Consider the following 10544-nt stretch of genomic DNA (forward strand, 5'->3'; position numbering starts at 1 on the left):
TTCAATCTCTTCTTGGAAATACTCTAATCGTATTGAACTGTGCAAAATCTCCACATGCAATTGAGAAATTGATTATCTCAACAGTAAAACCTTCGATTGGATTTGAGAAATTGATTATTTCAACAGCAAAATCTTCGATTGAGTTGAGAAATTGCAAAGAGATGTGCGGGAATCGACCTCCGCTTTAATACCATGTCAGATTTTTGTGTGACAGATCTAAACAAACTCCATTGAAGGAGAAAGGAATGAAGAACAGAGATGGAAAAATGAGAGTAATATTTTGTGAACTGAATAGATTGCTCCGCTAATTACAAATGAGCCACATATATACAAGATGTACTGTGTACCGCTGTCATGAGCTGTATGCTCTACTTAGCAACTAACTAACCGACTATCTCAACTAAATATCTAAGCTAATGACTAGGCTAACAGCTAAGCTAATCCACTAAACTAGTACACAATGCAAGCAGTAAAGTACAAGTAACTAAGCTAGTACAAGTAAGTAGATACTCAAATAGATACTCTTAATATCATTCATCCTTAGAAAAAGAGGAAGAGAGTACTGTCAATATGACTATCCAATTATAGCGGCTATGATGTGAATGGCTAGAAAGAAATTATAATTATCAACTCATTTTGCCACCATATCTATTAAAGCTTCGAAACCCAGCTATAAACTCAACTGCAAACTCAAGTACTGTTGTAAACATCTATTGGTGGATGTCCACAAGGACTTGGCCAACAAGGAACTTGGAGACCAAGTAACGTGGCCACCAAGTTTCCTTAAATGGCTTGGCCATCAAGCATATATTTCTCTTATAACTAGTGGTCATTTGAAGAATTTATATACACAATTAGTTTCTCCCTATATACTTCTCTCTGGTGTATTTATTTTATATTCTTTATTTTATAACACGTTATCAGCACGAGACTCTTCCATTTTGAGTTTAATTTTCTCTCTAGCTCGTTGTGCAATTAATTACACGAGTGAAAGACTATCAATAAGATGTTATGATATTAGCGAAGAAGCTCTGGTCTTTGTTAACTGTAAGGATTAGAGGTATAAGGTATGTGCATTTTTAAAGAAATCACTACCCATGTGCTTGATAATATTGCCTTTGCTGTAAGTTCGTTGCTGCAGTTGCTAGCTTATTTTGCAAGCATGCATATTTTAGTCAAATATTTCATATATGGGTACACTCCATGTTCTTTATTTCTAAGAGCTTGTGATCCTTCAAAAACGTACTTGCTATTAATTTAGATGAATATATCAAATCATATTTAACATTAGACATATGAGCTTTTGGTGCTAATTCATATTTCAAAGAAGTGTAGATCTTGCAGTGCTTCATATTAGCAGCAATTGCTCCGAAAGCCAGGTGAGTAAATTATTACTCCACTTGTTTTTAATCTTGTTATACTAATGATATCACTTTGTTGGATTCATCGGATCTGAGAGAACCTAATTAGTTCTAGACCATTTATGCCTCAAAGTGTTCCTGAAGAACAATATTGTTACAAGGGATTATGGTGTTAATTTTATATCCCTTAAATGACTAAGAATGAGAGTTTACAAGACACTCGAAGTGATAATATTTAATAAATCTCGTTATGATTAAATTCATTTATGTCTATAACCACCAGAAGTGGGATTCTTTTTATGGGCTTATTGTTGGGACTAAATATGTATGGCTCAATTTGCTCCCGAACTAGAAATTTCTTAAAAGAGGTTCTAAGCTATCACAATTTAATATGCTTAAGGCACGTTTGGATAATTATGTTTCATTCTTGAAGAATGAGAACTTTTGATAAATGCTTCAAATACAGATCCATTCGCAGAAGTGAATGTGACAGTATGTAGTAAAGCCTATAAATATGAACGTGCATTTGATTGTGAAAGTATCATGATTCATCTCCAGAAGAGGTAGAATAATTGAGAAGAAACATTCTGAATATTGTACTAAACTCATAAATTTGGTCCTCGAGTAGCAAACTTTGAACTCTACTCCCGAAGTAGTAGAACATTGAGCTCTACTCACGAAATAGTAAGACTCTGAATTCTACTCCAGAAGTAGTAAGACTATGAATTTTACTCCTGAAGTAGTAAGGCTTTTAATTCTACTCCCGAAATAGTACAACTCTGAAATCTACTCCCGAAGTAGTAGAATTCTGAAATTTACTCCTAAATTAGTAAATATTTTTAAATTTACTCCTGAAGCAGTAAGACGTTGAAATTTACTCCTGAAGTAGTAAACCTTTAAACTTTACTCCCGAAGTGGTAAAACTTGAAACTTTACTCTTGAAGTAGTAAATCTCTGAAACATTACTCCTGAAGCAGAAAGAATTAGTAAAATATCTAAGAAATATCCTGAAGCAATGTCTTCTTGTGTTTGAACAAAATAACGAGCTATTGATGAACGTCGTATTTCAAGCACATTTAAATAATCAAGTTTCGTTCCCCGAAGTGAATGAACAAATATCACAACCTATCTCCTGAAGGGATAAAATACAAGGAATGTAGATGTTATATTTTTGTGGTATGAAATTTAGACATTGCTACACGTACCTGTCGTACGTCGAAACATATTAAAGTATCATTCTAAGGCAAAAGGAAGCAGAGTAAAATGCTTCCTACTATAACCACATTAATACATTATGGTTAGTTGTTGTTGATTTCTTTGAAGGAAATAAACATTAATGTATCCCGTCCTGAAGGATGTGATTACTATGTGGTTGCCGCTTGATACAAAATACTCATATAATAACGGTTAATCTCCTTGAAGGAGATATTTGAAATACTGAAGTTTATAGTTTAATGTTTACTTTTCATAATTTATAGTTTAAAATTATCTTTAAATTTCCATTTGATTATTGTTTTCTTTCATGACACTAGTAGTGTTTAACCAAATTTTCTTTTGTGATACCAGAAGTATCTAGAAAATATTTGGTACTAGAAACTAATGATTATGGGGTTCCAGAAGAGCTAATTGTATATCTACAGGTATCATGACACCAGTAGCGTCCAAATAATATATGATTATGGTGAACAAATTGATGTCTCTCAAAGAGCTTATATATGATAGTACCATTAATCCTAGATCATAATTATTACGATCCGAAAATAAATTATAGTAAACCTGAAGTTCACTAGCGAGAAAAATGGTCATCATATTGTGACAACAAATGATTGAAAGATTGAATATCTCCAACTTATTACAGGTAAGGACACGTGTGTAAAGCGTTACCCGAGAATGATGAGATCACATGTCACAATAAACCAGAAGTTTTGACATAAAATCTCATGCAATCGTAAATCCGAAGTTTACTAAAATAAATAGCACTCGTCATGGTAAACTTGAAGTTTACGAGAACAAATTATTTTATCAGTTGACAAGACCATTTTGATTGTCCTGATTTAAATCTGATGTGCTAACTGGGTATTCGAAATATATTGAAGAACTAAAAGATTCTTCAAGAATTTGTTTGTGTTGCTTGTTCTCATGATAAGTTGATTACACCAGCTAATGTTGGGACTAAATCCCCTAAAATTCTGGAAAATATAAAAGGTGAATATGGGCCCCTTCACCTGCGATTTGATGTCTTAAATAGATGCATCTATGAGACGATCACATGTATGTTTATTGTCAACTGGCAGTTTGACATTTACGAAGTTGCTTGCTCAAAATGATTGAGTTGGAAGCACAATTTTCAGAATATGTAACTAAGACAATCATCTTGATAATGCTGGTTTATATCTAAGCTGGTTTGGCATTAGATGCCTCCATAATACAGCTAAACCATTGCTTATGAGAACAGAGTTTCAGATGTTGGTCTGAGATATGATATATTGCATACAACAGCACTTGTATGCTTCAGATCAATAAATTTTGATAAATTCTCCCCTCATATTTGGTTCAGGGTCAGGAACTAGATATTTCCATCTTTTAGCAGTCGATGTGCGGTACATGATTAATGGATATACCATGATGCACACAGATGGATTTTCCCAAAGAAAATGGGGACATATGTCACTAAAATAAGGGGGAGAGAATAAGCAGCTAAGAAATATGTTGTGAATTATCATCAGTATGATCCTCAAATAATTCAAGTAAAATGCTGGAAGCATTTGCTGATCCAACTATTTCATATTTCATCTGCAAAATGCTCATAATGTCCCTGAAGGACAAAGTCTACAACATGCATGGAGCATGGTAGACCAATCGGTTCCAAATATAATAATCCTTGAAAAAAGGAGGAGCAAATGATCATAATAAGGAGGCAAAGTGCTCTTGAAGAGCCGACGACATAACACTTCATGAAACCTTATGCGAGGTTCAGGTACCTGAAAATAATGAAGTGATGTTGCGAACCGATACAACATGATATCTTGTCGACAATATTTTGATACAATATAGCGCGCAATATTGTATAAGGTTGTGAGGATTTGATTTCTACGTCTCTTAAAGCATATTGACGTAGAATAATTACCAAGTACAATGATGCATCTTGGTAAATGTAATGTTTATTGGGCCAGCAGTCCAAACAACAGAAGATGTCACATTATTTATACTGATGGATGCTGTCACAGCCTATGTGGCTTACTTGACAAAATTTATATGAAAATTTCTGAAGGATTCAAAATGCCTGAAGCATATACAAATTCTTGGGAAACTTGTTTATAATCCTTAAATGGATTAAATGAATCAAGGCTGATGTACTGAAATTGCCTTAATGAATAATTATTGACGAAGGGTACAAATAAGTGTCACGACCCAACCCCATAGGCCGTGACTAGTGCCCGATCTGAGCACCCGAACACATCTATCAAATGCTATCTCAAATTTTATCAAACGCATTCAAGTATATAGCGGAAGCCGACAAGGCTATATTTCAAAGTTAGATAATTTCCAGAAAAATTTCGGCAGAGTTTCCTTTGTTTTACAGGCTATCCAAAATAACCCTGCGCACAGAAAATACCAACAAAAGACCACACAGGGCCAACGAAGCAACATTTAAACATATGCGGACCGGCCGCCGCGGCGAATGAGATCGCCCAAACACAACATATACACGCATTTGTACAGAAAGACCCCAACCCACAAACATGTCCACAGACCTCTAAACAGACCGACAGAATCATATGACGGGACAGGGCCCCGTCGTACCCCTGAGTGACGTACATTTATACAATAGCAGGAGACTGTACCAAAAATATAGGCTCCGGATAAGAGAGCGCCTCAGAATAGCAGAATAAGATCCTAAGCGGGCGGATCAGCGAACCTGTCGTATGTACCTGCGCGGCATGAAAATGCAGCCCCCGAAGAAAGGGGGTCAGTACGAAATATGTACTGAATATGTAAAGCCTGAATTACAGAAACAAAATCATAACTGGTACAGAACGTACAGAAAAAGTGAGTAGAAAATCCAAAGTATCGAATACATATTTTCAAAACATGCGGAGTGTGTACAGAAACATATGTCATATCAAATCCGACCCCTGCCAAGGGACTCGGCAGACAGAACGTGGCCACCCTCCCGACGCTGGTGCCACAACACAGAAGAATCAGAATAGGGGCATAATCCCGTAACATAGTATATCATATCAGATGGCCATGGCAAATCATATCAGAACATGTGTACATGGCACAGCATACTCCACAAACCCATGTACACGTATACCTGCCCCCTCACATCGAGGCACGGCGAACAATGCAGAGGATTACGCTTGACAACATATCCTGGCCCGGGCTCAGTGTGGGAAACATTGGGGCATCCACGAGTGGAGTAGTGAGAAACTAAATGCAGTTAAAATATCATAAATATTTTCAGAGACTCGATGAGGCATATCAATGACAAACCAATTCAATGAAGTCAGACGGGATCATAATAAGTGAGTTTCGAATGTCATAATGAATTACAGAAGCATAACCTTTCTGAAGTCGTTCCGAGTGCCAAAACAATTTATAAGACTTAATGAATTATTTAAAACAATTTTTTTTTGTTTAGTAGTTAAAAGAGTAGTCAGAACATTTCTTTCCAAAAACTGCTCGAAAACGAGCCTTAAGTACAATAAGGGTAAAATCGGGACTAGTGGGCCCACCTTGGGACAAGCAAGGCGGTGGGCTCAAATTACGCATTTTAGGCTTATGGGGTCACCTACGAAGGTTCTACGGACATTTTATAACTTTTCATGAAGTTTGGGGAAGGTTTGCATAATTTTCAAGAAAGCATACAAAAAAAGGTTCAATTCTATTGAATGAAAGAGGGATATTTTCAAATGCGGATTCCGATGAGCAGAATATTTTCCGAGGCTCGAATCCGATCCTAGTACACCTAGGACATGCCAAAAGAAGAAAAGGGATAGCTTTACATACCTGTCGACGATTATCCGTGAATCCCTTTTGCCTCGTTGCTCTTTTCGCCTATTTATATAAAAGTGACGTTATCGTTAGTAACTATATTTCCTAGTTCGCCACTCTGTAGTTCATTCTTCTATAGGACCTACATTCCCGTCTATATATATGTTCTCACTTAAGTATTCTATTAACTAGCATTTTGGCGAAAATTCGGCAGCACTTCCCCTTATAGGTTCACCTATCCAAATTTCCAATTGTGTTCCTGTAGACACAGAAATACCAGCAACAATACATGGGCACACTTATACTTTCAATTCCTTCAATCCAATAAAAAATAAGCGACAATATGATCGTATCAACACAATTCCAACTTTAACTTTCCAATCTTTTCGCCACATAGTTCGGGACAACAACAACTATAATTCTACTGAAAATTAACTATCATGCTTGATCAAAAATAACTCCTGCTCACGGCCCAAAACAGCAACATAACATTACCATTTACAATTTCTTGTGATCAACACTTATCTATCAAGTTTACAAAAATCGCAATAACTTGCAATTGTCCAACTCCAACCAAACAACAATAACATGTTTAGCAACATTGTCTATATAACCGCAAGAGACTATATTAATAGCATACTAACTCCTACAACAGCCCATAACGACTTCAACTCCACTTTTTAACCATCTATGTCTTCATTCTTATTTTAGAACCCATGACAACAACAATCAACATTCAAACTAAATTAGCCCATCCATTTACATAAAACAGTCCACGGTTGGACTGTTTTTCCCACTTCCATATATATCATTTCTCTTACATCTTAACTCACATATTTAAAATGCAAACAATACACCACAATGTCCATAACAATCACAACTAAAGTATCACATAAAACAGTCCATTAACTCCTTAAATCAACTCCTACACGGCTTCAACACAACTACATACAAAATTCCATAATTTTCATTCCTTTCAAACACACTACATCATTCAAACCATCCTTAATACATGTACAAGAAATTCAAACATTACTTCACATAAGCCCTTCACACGGCTAACTTTAAATTTCAACAACAACATTCAATACCAACATGCACCATTTTATACATATTCACAATGCATCCAACTCATTCTAAATGTAAAAGAAAATAACCAATTCTTACCTTGGATACTTGGCTCCAATTTGTGTCTTAAATCTTTATACTTGTTCTTGCTTCTCCACCTCTATCTCCTTGTCTTCTCCTTAGAATTTTTACTAAGCAACAAAACTGATTTTTTTTTTTTTTTTTTTTTTTTTAAGCCCCAATCTAGCCGTGAGCAGCCATGGGCATTTGTTTTTCTTGCTCTTGAGCTTTGTGTACCAACAAATGACTTGAAAATGGTCATTTGCACTACATCCCATTAAATATATATATATCCCATATTGCTACACGTATTCCCCCTTTTGATGACTCACTTTTGCACCTTGTTTTGTTAATTTCCAGATTTTTGATTCCTTTTTTTTTTTTTTTTTTCGGGTGGGGCCCACATGGCCCCTTAAGCTTAATTAATTAATGAAGTGATTTAAATTTTAATCCCACTTAATAATCTAATCATAGTTAATTTACCCCTAATCTCCAATAATATCTTTATACCAATAAAATTCATACACAATTTATGTTTTAATTAAAATTGAAAATTAACGATTTCTATTTCGTATCCGAAAATAATTCCGCCTTTAACTTGAGTCGATTTTCTTGCGAATAATTCGTCATATAAATGTACGGGGTATAACATCCTCCCCCCCTTTAGAACATTCGTCCTCGAATGTCAAATTAATCTTATAGGGTCTTGTAAGCATTTTGGGGAAAATATATCACAAAGTAGAGGCTAGACCTGTCAATACACTTATATTTCGAAAAAAGACATTAGTATACCTGTATCCGCGTTTGGTAGCGCCTCCGGGTCCTGTCGACTAGTCAAGGCATAGATGCGGTTCGAAGGACCGCTTGAACTGGGAGCTCCGCCACGACCTCTGCTGCGGCCTGCTGATGTCGACGTACCCTGCCCCGCAGGGCGTATGGCTATCGAAGGAGACGATGACCCAGCGACTGACCCGGTAGGCTGCGCTGCACCTCCCAAATTACCCTTATACGGGCACTCTCTCACAGTATGGCCCTGGCGGCCACAAGAATAACAAGCACCTGTAGCACGGTAGCACTCTCCAGGAGGGTATCTCCCACAGTAAGAACACTGAGGCCTGGGTGGCCTCGTCTGACCGGAACTCCTGTCTACCCGCGAACCTGAAACCCCGGAGCTCTGGCCTGCTCCTAAATACCCTGGGCTATCAAATCTCCTGCCTGAGAACTGCGGAGGTGTGCTCTGTGCCGGCTGGGAAGAATGCCAGCTAGACTGCTGCTGCGGCTGAGGCTGTCTGCCTCGGGAATCTCCAGAATATCCTGCAGACCTGGCCCTCTTGGGCGGCCTCCTGTCCCGATCTCTGCTGTAATAATCGTCCCTGTGTCGGTCCTCCATACCCAGAGCATAGGCCTGTAGTCGGGCGATATCCATATCTGTCTGCAATGCCACCGCCATACAGCCATCAATCAAATAACGGTCTAACCCCATCACGTATCTGTGCATCCGATCGGCCATGTCTGCTACTATGGCAGGTGCATACCGGGCCAGAGAATCAAACTCCAAATTATACTCACGAACGCTCCGACCCCTCTGCTGCAGATGCAAAAATCGATCAACCTGCGCCCGCCGTAACTCTGGGGGCAAAAAGTGGCGGGTAAACGCAGCCACGAACTCGTCCCAAGTAGCTGGGGAAGCACCCTCACCCCTGGATAGCTCCCAGGACTCATACCAGTGAGCAGCAACATCCCGTAGTCTGTGCGAGGCCAACTCAACAGACTCAGTCTCTGAAGCCCTGACCAAGTCTAGTGAGCGTCGCATCCCCCGAATAAAGTCATGGGGGTCCTCGTCGGGCTTAGACCCAAAAAACTCTGGGGGGCCACATAATAGGAACTCTCGAACCCTCAGGCTGTCACGCCTGTCATCATCATCATCATCCCTCCGCCCGCGTCTGCGAGCCTGCCCCGCTACCAGTCGAGTCAATAGCTGAACTGCCTCTCGCAGGGTACCATCATCTGCCCCTGGCTGGGGAACTGGAGGCGCGGCCGTTGGAGCCTCTGGAGCTAATGGTGTAGCCGTCCCCCGACCCCTAGTGGCAGCGACTGGTGCTCCAGACTCCTCTGATGATGAAGACGTAGTAGAGTCTGCTGGCTGGGACGCAATATCACGCATCATCTGAGCAAGGGTCCGAGTACCCTTCTGAGCCCGACTGGTCTCTCCTACCACGCCCTTTTTCTTCTGGGCGGCCGTCGCCTTTTTCGGAGGCATCACTGAAAGAAAAGCAACAACGGATCAGAACAGAATCATCCTAATAGCATAGCTCTATCGCACGATCTAAGATTCAAAGGAAGGAAACACCCTAAATGTCCTGCAACCTCCTGTTTATAGATGTGGTGCACAACACACCGATAAACAAGACTCTACGAGACACGGTCTGTAGACATTCCGAGGACAAACCGCTCTGATACCACTTCTGTCACGACCCAACCCCATAGGCCGTGACTAGTGCCCGATCTGAGCACCCGAACACATCTATCAAATGCTATCTCAAATTTTATCAAACGCATTCAAGTATATAGCGGAAGCCGACAAGGCTATATTTCAAAGTTAGATAATTTCCAGAAAAATTTCGGCAGAGTTTCCTTTGTTTTACAGGCTATCCAAAATAACCCTGCGCACAGAAAATACCAACAAAAGACCACACAGGGCCAACGAAGCAACATTTAAACATATGCGGACCGGCCGCCGCGGCGAATGAGATCGCCCAAACACAACATATACACGCATTTGTACAGAAAGACCCCAACCCACAAACATGTCCACAGACCTCTAAACAGACCGACAGAATCATATGACGGGACAGGGCCCCGTCGTACCCCTGAGTGACGTACATTTATACAATAGCAGGAGACTGTACCAAAAATATAGGCTCCGGATAAGAGAGCGCCTCAGAATAGCAGAATAAGATCCTAAGCGGGCGGATCAGCGAACCTGTCGTATGTACCTGCGCGGCATGAAAATGCAGCCCCCGAAGAAAGGGGGTCAGTACGAAATATGTACTGAAT

General features: G+C 39.3%; 1 protein-coding gene across 1 annotated transcript; it reads right to left on the reverse strand.

Moving 5' to 3' along the window:
- Positions 1-4777: 4777 nt before the first annotated feature.
- On the reverse strand, positions 4778-9747 carry LOC132611747 (uncharacterized). The gene is made up of 3 exons (XM_060326127.1): positions 7527-9747; positions 6375-6422; positions 4778-5293 (listed from the first exon to the last, which is right to left on the reverse strand). Exon 1 carries the CDS (start codon positions 9745-9747, stop codon positions 8251-8253), a length of 1497 nt encoding a protein of 498 aa, XP_060182110.1. The 3' UTR covers positions 4778-5293; positions 6375-6422; positions 7527-8250.
- Between the last annotated feature and the right edge of the window lie 797 nt (positions 9748-10544).

Source organism: Lycium barbarum, chromosome 9 (assembly GCF_019175385.1).
Source record: "Lycium barbarum isolate Lr01 chromosome 9, ASM1917538v2, whole genome shotgun sequence".
NCBI classification, from domain to species: Eukaryota; Viridiplantae; Streptophyta; class Magnoliopsida; order Solanales; family Solanaceae; genus Lycium; species Lycium barbarum.

Bases quoted from the DNA above. Each gene is read 5' to 3' on its own strand.
- LOC132611747 (XM_060326127.1), bottom strand. From the start codon at position 9,747: ATGCCTCCGAAAAAGGCGACGGCCGCCCAGAAGAAAAAGGGCGTGGTA.